Source organism: Columba livia, chromosome 21 (assembly GCF_036013475.1).
Source record: "Columba livia isolate bColLiv1 breed racing homer chromosome 21, bColLiv1.pat.W.v2, whole genome shotgun sequence".
NCBI classification, from domain to species: Eukaryota; Metazoa; Chordata; class Aves; order Columbiformes; family Columbidae; genus Columba; species Columba livia.
The window spans coordinates 3,109,595-3,126,192 of record NC_088622.1 but is presented as its reverse complement, the minus strand read 5'-3'; the positions used below and the strand labels follow the sequence as shown (position 1 = coordinate 3,126,192).

Here is a 16,598-nt window from a genome sequence, read left to right as displayed (position 1 = left end):
TCCTTGGCCTGCCCAGCCGCAGCTCCGCAGGGGCAGCCCAGCACCAGCACCTTCTGCAGCAGCAGAGACATGTCACCACCGAGCCCAGGCGAGTTGTGACCGATGTCTGAGAACCGCACAGTCTGCCTGTGAATCCAGCTGCTCTGCTGACTCCACCACAGCCGCGTTACCTCCCTCCCAATGCAGGCCAGCACCGTGACCTGTTCTCTCTCCCTGAGCACCTTGCAGCACGTTGCCATTGCCAGATGTGAGCTTCTCCATCTGAGGACTACTTGCCATTTTGTGCTCCAGCTCCAGGTGCGCAGGGGTTTCCTGCTCTAACAGCGTTCCCTGTTCTTTACAGCGAGAGGCAGAAATGGGGAGCAGGAGGTGCGGGAGCAGCAGGGAAGTCGGAGGAAACCAGACGTGACAAGTGCTGAAGCAGAACTTTTCAGCTTTGTGGTGGCTCCTCGCCAGATGAGATCAGAGTTCCTACGGAATCTTGTCTCCTTTTATTTCCTTAATATTTTACTTTCTTGCTTCCTTAAGAAGCAGGAATTGCTAATCTTCAATGACTTGCTTTGAATACTGTCTACATCTCAAACAACAGTGCAAACAGTGGCAGAGGAGGGTGGCTGACAAATGCCAGTGTTTATAGCCTGCAATGGAATCTCTCTAAGTCTGTTTGGAAAACTAACTGGGGATGGAGCCTGGATTAGAAGAGACTTCCAGCTCTCATCCTTGTGAATCTATGCTAAGATTATTAAAAGGGAGGTGTGAGGGGGACCGTCTTGGCATGCCTCCTTTCTTGTGGTCAGCATTCAGTGCTGTGGATTAGCTGTGGGGTCTGGAAGTGGCTGAACACCCACCTTCTGAAAAATTACTCCCTTTTGTATGTCCGAAGTTAAGCATCTAAATCCTTCTTAAGACTCCTAGGCTGGCACAAGCTTTGCAGATGTGCTTTATGTGATCCTAACCTTGCAGCAATAGGCTGGTAGACTGCAGCAAAAAAAGGGGATTCCTATTGCTTTGCATTTGCAGGCAGAAAACATGCAGCTTTCTATGCCCTGGGGAGAGGAGGAGAGAGAGCGCACACACTGCCCGGAAACATGTACGTGCTGCACGCAGGCTCTGCCTGTGGGAATTAAGGGAGACAATGCAACAGATAGTGAACAATGAGCGTCTGTAATGTACAGCAACAAAGCCAAAGTAACCCAGTGTGCCGCAGAGCAGAGAAAGAGGCTGTTAAAACAGCAGCCTCATCCTGCCAAGCCTGCTTAGAGGGTGATCAACAAGCCCTCCTCAGCTGGAATGTGGCTCGATGTGGTGGAAAAGGGAGTAAAAAAGAGTGGGATGGAGGAGGAAAAGGAGGCATCCCCCAGGGGCGCTTTGCAGGAAAAAAGAAGTCATCTTCCTTTTAGTTAGTCTGTTCGTAGTCTGTGCATGAGAAGCCACTGGGAGTGGGGAAGCAGAAAAATCAGTTTCCTGCCTTTTTGATGGGACCCCATGAATGGAACATGGTAGTGACACGGATAACAGAGGAACAGCTGCTAGGAGAGCAGGCTGAGCCACAGGGTCACTGTGCAGCTCAGCAAACGCGTTGGTGTCACAGGCCCGGCTGTGTCGGTCTGTGCCTGTAGGAAAAGCTCCTTTTGCAGGACAGGGCTGGGAAAAGTCAGTCCCGCCAGCTCCGGCAGCACGGGGGAGCAGCACCCTCTGCTGCTGGCATCCTCGCCTCCGGAGCACCTTCCGTGACACCGAAGTGCTCCAGAGAGAAGCTCAGGGAAAACACCTACAGCAAAGTCCCGCTGCAAGTCAAAACACTGCAGCATGTGGGTGGCGTGTTTGTCAGACAGTTTGGTCATGTCAAAACATCGCTGCTGGGAAAGGAGATGCCAGGCAGCAGCTGCTTGCAGCAGATAACAGCAATCAGAACAGGCCCTGGCTTTGTGCTGCTGCTGTTCCCAAGCAAGTACTTTGGCTGATATTGTTTGGTGAACATGACTCGCTGCACACAACAGGGATGCTGTAAGATAAAGCTCTCCAGCCCTCCAGCAGCCTTCCTCTCACATGCAATGACCCCACGCTAATTCACTATTGCTGCATCGCAAGAGGAGAAGGGAATTCAGGGAGCTGATGTGATTCACCCACCACGAGTCAGGGCAGAGTCCTGCCCCTTCGGCTCTCTCCTGCAAACCATGGACCAGTGATTCCGGTGGGTCTGGAACACAAGGGATCCCAACTCCTCCCACCCTCAGCAATCCTACCATGGGCCACACAGCCTGATGCCGTATGGCTACCAAACCGGCTCCCTGGAAAGCCGTGGGATGCTGCAGGACCCATGCAATCAGAGGAATCCTAGTCACCTATGTTTTTTCACTCCCTTTTGCTGAGCACTTTTCACTTTTCCCAAGTTAAGCTGCTTAATGTTGATCAGATCTACCCCACAAGCACATTCCCAAAAGGGATTTACGCACCTCAGACAGAGAGGTCTTTTCCTCCTGTACCCTCTCTCTCCCTGAATGCATGCTGCCCTTTTCCCAAGCGTCTGACCCCAAGTTTCCCATCTCCATGGGCAGCTCCAGGTCCCCACAGCTCAGTCACAGACATATATTTGAGCTCCCATTGCACTCCCTTCCCTGCATTTCATCATCTCCCTCTCTTCCTCTCCGCTTTGCAGCCTCCCCAGATCTCCAAACACACAGAGCACTGTGCCAGCCTGTAAAATATGCCCACTTGAAAAAGGCAAAGCATAAAAAAATGCCTAAATCCAGTTAAAAATAGGCTGGGATCTACAGAAAAGAACCTGCTTAACAGTTTGTGTCTGTGCGCAGGTCTCGTTTCAGCAACGCTGCCCAGAGCCAAACATCATTCACACAAGACCCAGATTGTTTTGCGGATAAGGAGATGCCTACAAAAAGGGAGCCCTGTTTAAGGAAAAAATGAGGCGATGTCTGGTCAGGACGCCACCAGGACATATTTTCTGCGGGAAATTCCTCCCCGTAGCGCAATCCATCAGAGCAGAGCCAGCGCGTCCCGCCGAGGGAGCAGCCGCAGGGCACAGACCTGGCAGGGGAACCTGGGGCTGCCGTGGTTTGCCCTCTCCCCATCTCATTTCTTGGCCCTTTTTAGGCAACGGCCACATTTGCTGTCATCTGTTTGGGGAAAGGAAGGCAATAAATAAAGCAAATCCCTACCAAGGCAGGCAATGGATGCAGAGGCACAAATCCCGCTAAGAATTGTGGCTGTGGCCACAGGAGGAGTCGAGCAAAAGATAATAACATTTGTTATGAAAAGCACTGAGACACTCAAAGTTTTGCTGCTTTTAGCACCGTTCCCTGTGTTTGGGGAGGATTTGCTAAGGGTGTAACTGCCTGCAGTATCTCCTTAGTGATGTGCAATGGTCTATAAACTAGAACAGAACTCTCTCTAAACTAGACTACGAGTTTCACACAGACAATTCAACATTGTCCTCTTTGTACAACTAGAATGTGAAAACCTCAGTCACCGGGAAAAACCCAGAATGACTACCAATCCTTGAAAGGAATTAAGAGACACTTTTGTTAAAAACTATTTATTTTTCATAAATATAATTCTCCATTACACAACATGAAAGGAATCACAAAACTTTACTCATGGGAAAATAAGACTTTATAAGTCAATGTACAAAAGTTGAAGTGAAAAATTATTTACTTCCAGTGTTAGTTTTCTGTAAAACATATAAATCATCATACCATTGAATGCTAGGAATGCACTTAAAAACCAAACATTGGTATCACTAATCACTTATGGGAGAAACAGACTATAAGATGTTACTCCATGGAGTTGTTTTTGCAAAGAAAGGTTAATACCAGCTCTAAGGAGGTGCACACCTATTAATAGCTTTCACAAAATAAAAATAGCACTGCTGCCTTGGCCTATAGCCCAGTGGATTTCTACCATTCTTCCTCATCAGATTTGCTGCTTGTTTAACCCTTCTTCCCCTCTGCAGTCACAAATTTTATATATTTTAAAATATTTGGTTTTCATTTGACAAATAAACTTCTAAAAAACCCCCAAACAACCCAAAGAGGAAAACGGGTGTAAAATTTACTGTATTTTAATAACATCTAGGATGAATTTGGGGGTGACTCATTAGAGACTTTGCAAATGGACCTTATTTTCAGCTGGAAAGAAGAGCTGCTCTCTGGGGAAAACACACCTGCTTAGTTAAAAGTGCAAATAAACGTCTCTCAAATCAATGTTTATTGCAAAATGTGCCAGCCAAATATTAGCAAGAAACTGTGCAGAAATAAGAAAACACCAATGCCACAGTAAAGTAGTCATAATAAATTCTGTCATTCATAATTATATATTTATTCGCACATAGGTAAATTTTCATTAACGTTTGTTCCCTCACACCAAATACAAAAGAACTGGAATTAAGTTAACATGGCTATTTTTGTTTTTAAAATATATATATATATATATGTTTAAACATACCAGACCTAAAGCATCTTCCTCTGCATGGCTGTTTCAGCCACTGTGGTGTATTTTGGAGCCAGTGCTTGCGCGCACCCATCTACAAAGATGGTAACTGCTCGGCGTACGCTCTTATTCCAGACTCCACTGTCAGCAAATCCACTGCAAAGACAAGTCCCGCACCAAGGGACCCGCAGCGCCCACCTGCCTCCTGCTTTCCTCCGCTCCCCTCTTATTGATCTGCACCCTCTGGTGTTTGTGCTGGAGCTAAACCACGGAACAGGGAGGAGCGACTTATTCACAAACACCCACAGAAGATGGAAAACCAGCCATCCCGCTTGTCAAACCAGACCAGTGAAGGCACTTGTGGCTCTTCAGCGCCTGAGCCTTTGCGAACGCCGCACCACCGCAACGCCTCCTCTCCCACGCAAAAGCAAAGCGATGTGCATCAGCACAACTCGCTTTAGTCACACAGACTATATAAAAGGCGGCTTTTCTGGACCATCTGCAAGGTGTCTGCCAGAAATCACAGCCCGTCCCTGGGAATTTGGCCTTTCCGTGCTGCGCGCAGCTTCTGCCAGGTGATGTTCTCCCTGCCCTGTCTGCCCAGGGGCTGCTGGTAGGGAACAGGCTCTCCAGAGCTTGCTCAGCGCACCTTTACCTGACTGATTAGCAGAAGACAAGTCTGATTTCTGCATTAAGAGAAGCATTATACTGAAAGGCAACAACTTGGACACGTGGGAGCACAGGCTGTATAGACCTGCCCGCCTTGATTCATGTGCTCTCAGAATGTAGCACCTATTTGTACCCGGATTTGCGTCTCCATCACTAGATTCTACAGATCCTTGCGCAGGGGAGGATTTAAGATCATGGAGGATTTGGGGATATCATGAAAGCAGAGAGACACCCCTTGTGCATTCTAGGAAGGTGAAAATTAGGAAGGGGAGAGTGGGGTATCTAGGTAGGATGTGATGTCTCCAACCCTTCCTGTGAGCAACAGAACTATACGTTTCTATAACCCCTTAAACTGTCCTGTCAGAGGTGCAATTTCCTAGTTCCGTGTGCCCAAGAGATATGTACAGAGAAAATTCCCTCCCCTTATGTCAGCATCCTTGAGATCAAACCCCACCACCACCATCCGCAAACACCGTAACCACCTCAGTGTGTGCTGTAATGACGGATATGTCAATAGCTTATAAAGGTGCCTCCCACAGAAATTTTATAAGCCACTGAATGGCACTGCAAGCTTCAATTCTGAGGACAGAGAAAAGTTCATTTCGGAGAATGAGACAAAGACAGTTAAAAGAAGCATTTCTTTGCTGGCTAAACCCAAACAACTCGTCTAACACCAAGCTTTTCACTTTTCACTCAATAATTATTGCACTGCAGGCAAAAAACAGCTCTGTGCACTGCCACATCCCTCACCCTGTCCCCATTATTCTAACAGCCTAAAAAGCAAAGTGTCTGCCTTCTCCATCCCCCACGGTACCAGCTATGCACTTAATGAAAGCAGCAAATTACTGCCTGTAAACTCAGCCTCTGCTGCTGGGCAATTTGCAAAGACTCGGGACTGCACTGAGCCCCCAAATCGGTGGCAGCATTTAGGGGCCACACGCCACAAGGGCAGAGGGGTGTCCCTGCTCCCAGGAGAGCGCGGCCACAGGCGGTGTCTGGGCTGTACAGACAAGGCTACAGATGTGCACAGAACCATCATTTTACTGAGACAACAACTCTGCCTCTGCCAGACTGGGCAGGTCAGTGATGAACACGTTATTATTGTCTTCTAGCCTGAGAATTTACAAAAAGAAAACAAAAATTGGCAGGTATTCCACAAGTTTCCCGTAGTGCCTGCGAGGTAGTTAAATGCTAATAACCACAAAGGCCTGACAGGGGAAAACTGAGGCACTTCAAGGTGAGGTAATTTGCCCAAAGTCACAGTCAGAACCCCCAGCAGAGCCAGAAATGCTGCACTTGGCTCTTGGTTCCTCCACAGCTCTGCACACTGAGCTGAGCTCCTTTCCAGGCTCAAATGTCAGAGGCACTGCAGGCCACGGATCTCCCAGGAGGTCAGAGGAGTCTGTTAGAGATGAAGCTGCTGCTGGCAACAGAGAAACATGGACGTCGTGTAGGAAAATCCAGGCTGTAAGGGGAGGATGGACACTGTGGCATCACCCAAGCAGAGCTTCATAGTCCACGTACCACACCAGCTGGCCGGAGCTGGGGCTGACACCCGAGACGGGCCATTTCCTTGGCTCGTGGCCCACTCTGCTGAGCAGCGTGGTGATGTCGTGCTTACCCTTCCCCAAAACCAGGACAAACACCTGCCTGGCCTTGTTGATGAGCGGTAGGCTGAGGCTCATCCGTTGGTGAGGTTTGACAGGGCTTTCAGTCAGCACCACAGCCTGAGCCCCTTCCAAGCCGTTGTCGGAGCGGGGGAAGAGCGAGGCAGTGTGGCCATCGCTGCCCACCCCCAGCAGCACCAGGTCGAAGCTGGCGTTGGCCACCAGGGCTACGATCTCCTTGGCGTACAGCTCCGTGCCTCTGTCCTCCTCCACGCAGAGCCGCTGGTTCAGGTGCACAGGCATGGGGTGGACGTTGAAGTAGGGCACCCTGACGTTCTGGAGGAGGTGGTTGTGCAAGCTGAAGAAGTTGGATTCGGTGTCGGTGAGAGGGACACAGCGTTCATCTACCAGCCAGATGTGGGTGTGCTTCCATGGGAAGGTGTAATGGTGTCTCGCCAGCCGCTGGAATAGGACCACGGGGCTTGAGCCACCTGAGAGGGCCAGGTGGAACTGGCCAGAGTGCGCCACGGTCCTCCTTGCTGTCTTCTCGATGTCAGAAGCCAGCTGGGAAATCAGGTCTTCAGACCACGCTGACACCAGGGGACTTTGCCGAAATTTGGACTGAATCGTCCTATAATCACTTGGCATCAGCCTGTTGGGGTTCAGCAGTTCCACTGGCTCTGCCACTGTGAATGCCACCTCCCCGCTCACCATTTCAAAGTCTAAGAGGTGCTGGTTCTCCACGCCCCCCGGGTAGAGGCGCAGGGGCTGGTAGGAAATGCTGTCCAGGAGTGGTGTCCAGAACGCCCAGGAGGCCAGCAGGTTCTCGGTGGTAATGAAGAAGTCCTTCCTGCCATGGTAGATGTTGGAGATGAGGACAGAATACGCGTCTCTCTCTTTCACAGGCCTGTACACGTAGTAATCAGACAACGGTTGTCCAAAAATGTGCAAGTCTGACTGACCCACCGCTTCTCTCCAGCTGCCTTCTGGCATGACGGGCCTGAAAAGGTTCCTGCTCACAAGCACCGCGGGGGTGTTGAGCGCGCCGTGCCCGATGTAGAAGATGATCTGCTTGGCTTTACACTGGCTGTGTCCTGCGTCCCTCAGAGTCTCGCTCTGGGTGCAGTAGGCCCGGTTCTTGAAGAGAACACGGACATAACCTACCCGTTCATCCAGAGCTTTCCCAGAAGTGAGGAGGAAAGGGACCCCTTCCCACCGCAGGTTGTCACTGTGAACCAGCACACCTGAAAGGACAGTGATCTCAGCTACCAAATTAAACCAGAACAGCAAGCAGATCTGAGGGGTCTCTATCACCTACCCACCGTTCTCCTTCCCTAGCTCCCAGAAATCTTGGCATCCACCATGTCTCCTGCTCCACATTCAGCCCTTTCACAACATCACTGCTCTCCAGCTACCCTACTGTGCTTCCTCCCAGGTAACCGACCTGGTTCGCCTCCTTTCATCTTGCAGGAAACCAGTTTCTGAGCATTAATACCTTTCAGACAAAACCTTTAATGTTCAGAAGATGCAGCCCAGCCAGAGATGGCCTTATGGTCTAATCACAGAGAACTGCAAATGCTTTACCCCTCAGATGCAGAGAGCAACTTGACTTTATGAAAAGGCAAACGAGTCTGCAAGCCACTTCTAAAAATAACGCAGAGATCTTATCAAGAATAATGGGACTTAGCTCTTACGCAATGCTTCCCGTTCACTGGATCATTATTTAACTAACATGACAACAGTATTATCTTGTTACAGCTCCTGGTTACCATGCTGGTGGATGCCTGGAGACATCCCTGTGTCAGCAGCAAGGTCCAGACTCACGGAGCTGGTATCAGCATCCAAGGACTCGCATCTCCTGCTCCACTTGGCTCTAGACTATTCCCCTCTCCAGGGCCCAGACCAAAGTCTCACCTGCAAAGGTTGGTGTTGTGCTGATGTAGTCTTGTGCCTTCTGCAGTTCGTCCTGCACTTGGCTGGCGTACGCCTGGTACTGACCCAACACGGCGCTGCTTTTCTCCAGGCGCCGCAAGGACTGGAAGGCCTGCAGCTTGCACTGCAAAACCTCCTCGGCCCTGCTCACGTTGGCTGGGAGCTCCATGGTCAGGAACATCAGAGCCTCCGTGAGATGGTTCTGCAGCACGTCCCGGATGACTCCGTACTGCTCGTAGAAGCTGGTGCGGCCTGAGGACAAAGAGGGAAGATGCTGGTAAACTGATGTGGTTTTCTGGCAGCTTTGCCCTCTGTGTGTATAACATGTGCACCAGGGAGAACAAAGACCACAAGCCCTAACTGGTTTGCACCAAGCTCCTCTTCTAGCCCAGCAATTAACTTGAAGGTCCTTTCAACCCAAACCATTCTACAATACTGTGGCTCTAAGCCTGTCCTCTCCCTCCAGAGAGGCTTCCAAAATGGTTCTGCTACTAAAATAAAGATAGAAAGTTCCTGCAAGACTGCTCGTCCTCCACAGAGCCAGACATAATTCTCCCTTTGGGTGCTTACAGCGCCTATAACCAGCAGGAGCAATGCTCTTCCCTGATACTCCCCAAGTGCACAGAGCAGAAGGCCGCTTTGCTTTCTTGGACTGCTTGTGCTTTCAGAAGCTGCGGTCAGTGACTGGCAGCAGTATCCAGCTCAAACCTTGAGAGACAGAATGTCATGCAGAAAGCACTGCTTCTCTTTCCCTGCCTGCCTTCTCAGGGAGGTGGGAGCAGGGAGAGAAGGACAATGCACTGGTAAAGAAAGATGCCTTTCTGTAGTGCAGCAGCAGCACCAGGCTGCCCACTGCAGACTACATCACGGCCATAGGTCTCCTTTATTGATTGATACATTTATCCCCCCTGCTGTAATCCAAAAGTACATTCATTAATGTAATCAATGCTGCAGACTTGCTGGGAGCCAGGCTGCCAGCTGAAGCCGCACAGGGGAAAAAAGACGTCAAATGAAAAATGACAAAGTTGTTCAGAGTGGGGAGGGCACAGGGTGCAGCTGGGGCTACGCATAGACGCTCTTCTCCCTAAATCTCTCTGCAGTGCATCCCTCTCCCACAAACAGGCCCAGGGAAGGTCTGGGCTGCCAAACCAAAGATTACTCCAAGTTTGATAAAGTTGCATTAATTGAGTTTGTGGTGGCTGAGGAAGGAAGGGAGCGAGTGAGGGAGGAGGAAGACAGAAGGTAAAGCGAGTGGAGAAGCAATCCTGATGTTGCAGAACTGAGGGCGCCTGACATCCCCAGAAGTGCTGCGGGTGGCAGTCCAGCCCAGAGCGCTTTATGCTGAGCACTGCAGAGCAGATGCTGCAGCATTGCAGGGAGGGATTGCAGCCGTGTCCTTCAGCAGGAGAACCATGCTAGCAACTCCGGGCTCGGGTTTCCTTTCTGCAATGCTCTTTCTTACTACAGAGAGGAAGGGAAAGAAAAAGGCAAGCACAGACTGCCCTGGGTACCTGGATTGACACCGACCAGCTGATATGAGTAACATCTAGGGAAAAGACACAAGAGCATCTTCCAAAAACCAGTGGAAATGTAAACTCAGTGTGAGCTTGGTAGCTAACAGGACAGGAATACAAAAGGGCTGTTGTTACAACAACCAGACTGCGGCAGCACTGAACTGAAGTGTCCTTAGACTGCATGCGCTCCAAATGTAGTGCCTTTTACCAAGATTTGGGATAGAAAGCTAGGTGCAATGCCCCCAGAGCTCTGCAACGGATAAAAGGTCATCACTGGGGGTTCTGCCCCTGCTCCCAGGCAGACTGCAGTGGAAATCTTCTCTTGGAAGCAGCAACACTACTTGATGTGAGTCAGTCCCAAGCATAGGAAGTGTGAGACAGTTCCTCTCTGTTTCCAGGGAGCAACATTTCATCCATCTGCTCTTTTTTGTTTCTGCACCAGTACTACCATAAGGGCCAATTTCACATAATTAATGAACCTGCCAGTTGTTCTTCTCACTCACTCACTCACTCACTAACTCTGCACACTTGCCTCACCAACCTCTAGCATCCACAGTCTCTTTCAGGACAATCTCCACTCTTTCCACATGATGTTGGTTCCAAATTGGATCCAGAAACTGACGGTTCTGATCTCGAAAAGGCAGGATATGGGCTACAGCCTGTGAAGGGAAAAATCAAAGACCCAACAAAAGTTCACCATGTTATCTGTCTCACCGCCCCATCCAACACACATGCGGTCAGGTCTGGAGTGCCAGCAGACATGCCACACAACAGAGGGGGTCAGAGAAGAGAAAAGCAGCAAGAGAGCCTGCAGGGATGCACAACGGGGTCCGCAATGACTGGACAGAGCAGACACTGACAGTCTTTGTGAGGCATCTTGAGGTTTCACGTGAAAAAGGCTGAATTACAAACTGCGAGGCCCTTGGTTTACGTCTGTCAAAGGACAAAGGGCTGAGTCAGACCATCCTGGGAATAACATACATTTCCACAATGCTGAAATATATCAGGGCAGATGCTTACACCATGAAAGCCATCTGCTCTTTCTAGAAGGAAAAAAAGAAGATAATAAAAAGAGAAGATATGCCCCCTTTTAGCAGAGATGCTCTCCTTGCAGCTGGACATGCAACCTTCTGAGTAAGATCTTGCCACAGTGCCATGGCTGGAACAGGCTCCTTTCAAAATGTGGCATCACACTCCTCTAAAACAAGGATGGCATGTCCTTGAACGTGTTCCCTTCAGGACAATGCAGCTCCCCATCCCCAGCTGTCCCTGCAGCAGCCAGTCCCCCATGCCCCGAGTGGAGCACAGGGCAGGAAGAATCCTCCTCCTAAGCATCCCGCAAAATTAACATCCTGTCAGCTCCATATCATATCAAATTAAAACTGCCTCTAGAAGCCACGGCTAAGCAGAGAGGCCTGTGTGTAATGAGATGGCAGAACTGTGAGAGGGAAAGAGCGTTGCTTATTCGGTGAAATCAAAGCCCTGACCTTGGTGAGAAGCCCAGATGAATTCTGCATCTCTCCTTCATGCACACACACAGTTCACCCCCGGATTCCTTCTGGAGAGGACACCCTCACCACTCTGCGGGGAGAAAGCCCTGCGCTGGTCTGCAGATTTCCTCTGCTCTGCAAGGGGATGCACAGCAGAGGACAAGAATAACAGAGAGGACAAGAATAACAGAGAGGACAAGAATAACAGAGAGGACTCTACAAGCAAAGGGAGGCTTGGGACCACACTCAGTGGCTCTGCCTGAATTGGAAAGGGGAACAACACTCTCACTAAATGCAGAGCTGACATCCATCGCTCTCCCAGCAGCCAAATCCCTCAACCTGGCAGGGCGCTGTGCTTTGCAAGCCGCTCACCTGCTTGCCAAGGTAGTGGTCCACCCGGTACATCTCCTCTTCCCTGAAGAAGCTTGTCAGCTCGGCCGCCAGCTGCTGGGCTGACTCCAGGTCATGGCCAAAGGGTTTTTCCAGCACCACGCGCAGCCAGGCTCCCGGCGGCGGTCTGCAGCTGCTGTTGATGTGGCGGGCGATCTCTGTGTAGGCAAACGGTGGCACTGAGAAGTAGAAGATCCTTCCAGCCTCCTTCAGCCCCTCCTGGCGAAGCAGCGTCTCAATCTCTCTGTTCAGTGCCGTGTAGTTTTCAGCAGTCTTCAGCTGGTGGTATTGGCTCAGCTTCAGGAATTGGTCCTTGAGCACGGCACATCTGTTGGGAGCTTCGTCTGGGGGACAGGCCAGCTTCTTCAGCACATCGAACATCAGCCTCTGCCCCGGCTCCAGAGCTGTCAGTGCGGCCCCGTGGAACGTGAAGCTGTGGCCGCTGCTCACTTGGTCCATGTAGAGCTGGAATAGGCCCTGCCACAAGTACTTCTTGGCCAAATCGCCTGTGGCTCCCAACAAGACCACTGAGATGTGGCCCTGGGATCCCTTGGCCAGTGACGGCAAGGTTCCCACAAACAACACTGCACACAGGACTCTTCTCAGCATCTTGGAAGAGAGGAGGTAGACCCAGGAACACTAGAGGACAGGATTAAAAAAGAAAATCTGTTGATCCATACTATAACACTGTAAAACACAACGCAAGGTACCCGCTTTCCCATGGCTGAAGAGCCAGGGACTTCTGGCTGGATGCTCCACCCAACAGGACCCCTCCACGATTTGAAAAAGCCTTGAAAAGCCTGCAGCTCCTTATGCAGACGGAGAAGTGGACGACAGCGTGTGCCTGAGGTCGTCTGGTGGCACAAGCTTTGTTCCCACAGCCGAGTTACTGAGGGGGTGCCAATGCCTTGAGGTTGTGAAACTGGAATCTGTTTTAACACAGATTTCAGAGCTGACTACAAATGAACATGTGCCTGCAAACTAAGTATGGTTTTCAACAACCTTCTGTTCGGGACTTTGCTCTACTGGTATTATGCTGTCTTGGCACTGCTTCATGTCAATATTGTCACAGCAGCTCAGAGACAAGCACAGCGACTGGCAGCTCCAGTACACAGGCTCTTCTTTAATACATGGCATTTTAATGATGCATGTGCAGCTCCTCTCTCATGAACAGAGCTGAATCAGGTTCTAATGAGTTACTGGGAGACAAAAGGTCTGATAAAATGACACAGGGGAGGAAGAAGTTTAGTCCTTACAAGTGAGTCTAGACATGAGCCAGCCTAAATGCTGTCTCATGATGATTGTGTATGCAGCCAGGAGACAATGTGGGGTTTGTGTTCTGCCCACTGTGACCTTCCATGGCTGCAGAGAGCATGTCAGCCCTGGCCTTATCCCCTCCGCACCCACCCAAACCACCGCAGCCAGGAACAGCTGGTCTCACTGACCAAAAAGCCCCTTTACTCATTCTTATTAATTCTTGTTTCTCTAATCCAAAATAAAGTTGTTTGCAAGTGAAATGACACATTTAGTTCCTATACCTAGAAACTCAGGATTGTTTTTCCTAGCCTGGAGCAAAAACACCTGGTCCTTGGTCCCCCTGAATGGCAGAGGGATGGAACACAGATGCTGTCCTCGCTCCCAGAAAAGTCACTGTTCATCACTAAATCAACACAGGATCTAAATCAGCTAAGGGATGAGCATAACTAAATCAACACAAGGAACTTCTGAATACCATTCCCTGTCTACAGCTTGAACTGGTCTTTATAAATCTCATGTTTCTCTCCCCAGCAGACTCACCTGGAGCTTTACAGAGACTGCAGTGGCAAAGGCAGCTGGAAATTTATCTCCTCCACAGCCCTTCCAGCGCACAGATCTCTCTTCTCCAGTGACCGAGTGTACGGCAGGTTCTCTGATCAATGGTCAGGTGAGGAAGCAAGATAAGGCAGGTTGTTCCCTTTCTGGTAAATGGAAGGAAAGACCCAATTACAGCAGAGAAAAACATAACGCGCCTGTGCCAGCGACATCCCAGCACATCCCAGGGCTCAGCCCATCCACGTTGGCTGTGTTAAACCTTTCGGCTGCGGTTTCTCGGTGCAATAAGGTAATATTTAAATTTGCTTGAGCAACCTTTGTTCCAGGAACTTAGCGAAGTTTGACATACTGCCTGTTGCACCCTGGCAGGCTGCAGCTCCTGCGATGCTGCACAGAGACTGCGGCCGAAGAGCAGGTACCTGCTCCGGCATGGGAAGGGTTTGGGTGGGTCATTCTCTTCCACGTACCCAAGGAAATGAGTGAATTAGCCACATAGTTTCCTGGCAGATTCAGCCACACAGTCACATGTGTTTCTAAACCAACTGAAAACCAGTTTCACAACAGTCCCAATTGCAAAATATTGTACTACGCTGCCCAGAATCAGGACAGTAAACCCAGGGATGTTTGTTTACTGCTTTCATATCAAATAATCACCACTGTTCACGTTAAGAAGTAATACTCCAAAAATCCCTCAGCTAGACAGAACAAAGTTACTCAGTCAGGCTTCAGGAAAAGAATCCTGGGCCCAATCTATATAAAACACTCTAAGAGTGTAACCCAGCAGTAAGTGTGAGACTGTGCATTGTCTTGTGCAGTCACTGGAGTTCTGTATGACAGGACCCCAGTTCAGGTATTGTAAGGTCCCCTGCTGTATGGAAAAAGATGAAAAAGATCTTTTTTGTTACTGTTGCATCCTCACTGAAAAATAATTAACACAGCCAAATGCAGCGTGGCCTGGGGCTCATACACGACTACGCACACATAACACATGAAGGAGAGAGTTACTGAGATTATTTGAGATTCACGAAAAATATATTGGTCTTCTGTGTATGCAAATATTAGGGCAGGAATGATCTCACCATCAGCTCGTGGAAATGTCAGAGGCTTAATGTGGAGACTCACGTTAAAAGCAAGCTGAGAGATGTATGAATTAGCGTTTGGCCTTTCTCACTAACCATCCAGCACAGCACTGACATCCAGTCTCACTCCGAAAAGCGAGCAAGCCCTGGCCCCAGCACAGCGACGGCAGCTCAGGCTCCAAAGCCCTGAAAAAGCAGGAGGACAGTGAGAAAAATGGCCACAGTGCGTCGGCACCGTGTCAGCCCCACAGACCTCCCAGCCGAGCGCTGAACCTCTGCAGCGGGTGCACCCGCTGGTGCAGCGAGGACAGACCCACATCCCCGGCCACCTCCCCCAGACCCGTCCGCCCCATCTCCCCACCGGGGATGGGGAGATGCAAAAAGGGGATGCAAAAAGGGGATGCAAAAAGGACTCGCTGACCGTCCCTCCCCACGGACAGGGGTAAGTGACACGCGTGAATGGGCGACGGGACGTGCCCAGAACACGGCCGGGGTGTCGGGGAAGCGACGGGCGGACAAGCGAGGGAACAAGGACGGGACCGGAGAGGCTCCGCAGCGGCCGCGCACCCCGCTCCGCCTCCGCTTCTCCGTGCATCGCGGAAAACGCCCGCCCGGACTGCTCCACGCTGCCCTGCGGGGGACGGGAGGACCGGGGACCTTCCCTCCGTCCCGCCGTGCACGGCTCGGCTCCACCGCCCCGTCCGTGCAGCGCGGAGGCCGCTGCACGGGGGTTCAAGGCACGGCAATGCATCGCCCGGGGGAAGGCCGCCTTTCCCGGGCTGCCACACGCAGCCGCAGCGGGGGAAGCCGCGCAAAGAGCCGCCCCCGTGTCCCGTCCCGACCCGTCCCCGCCGCCGCCGCCCCCCACTCACCTCCCTCCCACCCCGGGCCCGCGAGTGGGGCGGCGGCGGCAGCGGCGGCTGCGGGCGGGCCCGGCACAGCGCCCCGCCCGCCGGGACGCTCCTCCCACCGCCGACAGAATCTACGGTTGGCGTCCGCTCTCGCCGGGCAGCGGCAGTCGGGAGGGTAGAAAATTGCAGGGCAGAGAGGGCCTGAGGGCACAGGGGACTCTGGGGACTCAGGCCCTCAGTTGTGTGGGAGACCCTTGCCCAGGCCTAGCTGGGCACTGTCGTTGTGACTGTGCCCTGGGCACTGAGGCTTGCACCCTTTCAACACCTGGGAGTTGCGTCAGGTGTGTTTGCATGGATGGGCACATGGTGTGTTTTCTTCTAGTGTGTTTGGGCTGGAAAGGTTCTCAGTATACCAAAAGTTCTTAATTAGACCAAAATCTTTACTGAGGCCAGGAGTTTCAGTAACCGAAAGAAAAAGTCACTGTTTTCCCTGGTTGCAGAGCTGAGAACGGCATTGGGGCACCTTACTGCTCAGGCCAGTAATCTAGCAATGGTGTTATATACAAGACAAGCTTTGCATTATATTTGTGATATAACTTTGAATTTCATTAACAGTGTAATTTCTTGATGCTGTAACCTTCTTCAGCAATCCGTTCTGGAGGTTATTCCGTCAGCATGCGCTCCTGGTCCCAAAAAGACCCTTTATGGCATTGCAAAGTTGTCGGAGTGACATGGAATGTCAGCACCCAGGTTTGTCTGCAAGATGCGGGTCCAAATTAGGGATGAGGAAGACTGCAGTCTACCCTGC

General features: G+C 51.0%; 1 protein-coding gene across 5 annotated transcripts; it reads right to left on the bottom strand.

Moving 5' to 3' along the window:
- Window positions 1-3,537: 3,537 nt before the first annotated feature.
- H6PD (hexose-6-phosphate dehydrogenase/glucose 1-dehydrogenase) lies at window positions 3,538-15,832 on the bottom strand. 5 transcript variants are annotated; one of them, XM_065037997.1, is made up of 7 exons: window positions 15,812-15,832; window positions 15,036-15,125; window positions 13,846-14,006; window positions 12,031-12,687; window positions 10,710-10,827; window positions 8,637-8,906; window positions 3,538-7,966 (listed from the first exon to the last, which is right to left on the bottom strand). In XM_065037997.1, exons 4-7 carry the CDS (start codon window positions 12,655-12,657, stop codon window positions 6,609-6,611), a joined length of 2,373 nt encoding a protein of 790 aa, XP_064894069.1. In that variant the 5' UTR covers window positions 12,658-12,687; window positions 13,846-14,006; window positions 15,036-15,125; window positions 15,812-15,832; the 3' UTR covers window positions 3,538-6,608. The 5 variants fall into 5 exon arrangements, with proteins under 5 accessions (XP_064894069.1, XP_064894067.1, XP_021137559.2 ...); XM_065037995.1 differs by having other exon boundaries at window positions 14,983-15,125; window positions 15,812-15,828; XM_021281884.2 differs by lacking the exon at window positions 15,812-15,832 and adding an exon at window positions 15,507-15,774 and having other exon boundaries at window positions 14,983-15,125.
- Between the last annotated feature and the right edge of the window lie 766 nt (window positions 15,833-16,598).

Bases quoted from the DNA above. Each gene is read 5' to 3' on its own strand.
- H6PD (XM_065037997.1), bottom strand. From the start codon at position 12,657: ATGCTGAGAAGAGTCCTGTGTGCAGTGTTGTTTGTGGGAACCTTGCCG. The intron at 8,907-10,709 runs GTTGGTGAGGCA...CTTTGTCCTCAG, and splicing joins AGAGACTGTGGATGCTAGAG to GCCGCACCAGCTTCTACGAG. The intron at 7,967-8,636 runs GTGAGACTTTGG...CTGTCCTTTCAG, and splicing joins CACAACACCAACCTTTGCAG to GTGTGCTGGTTCACAGTGAC.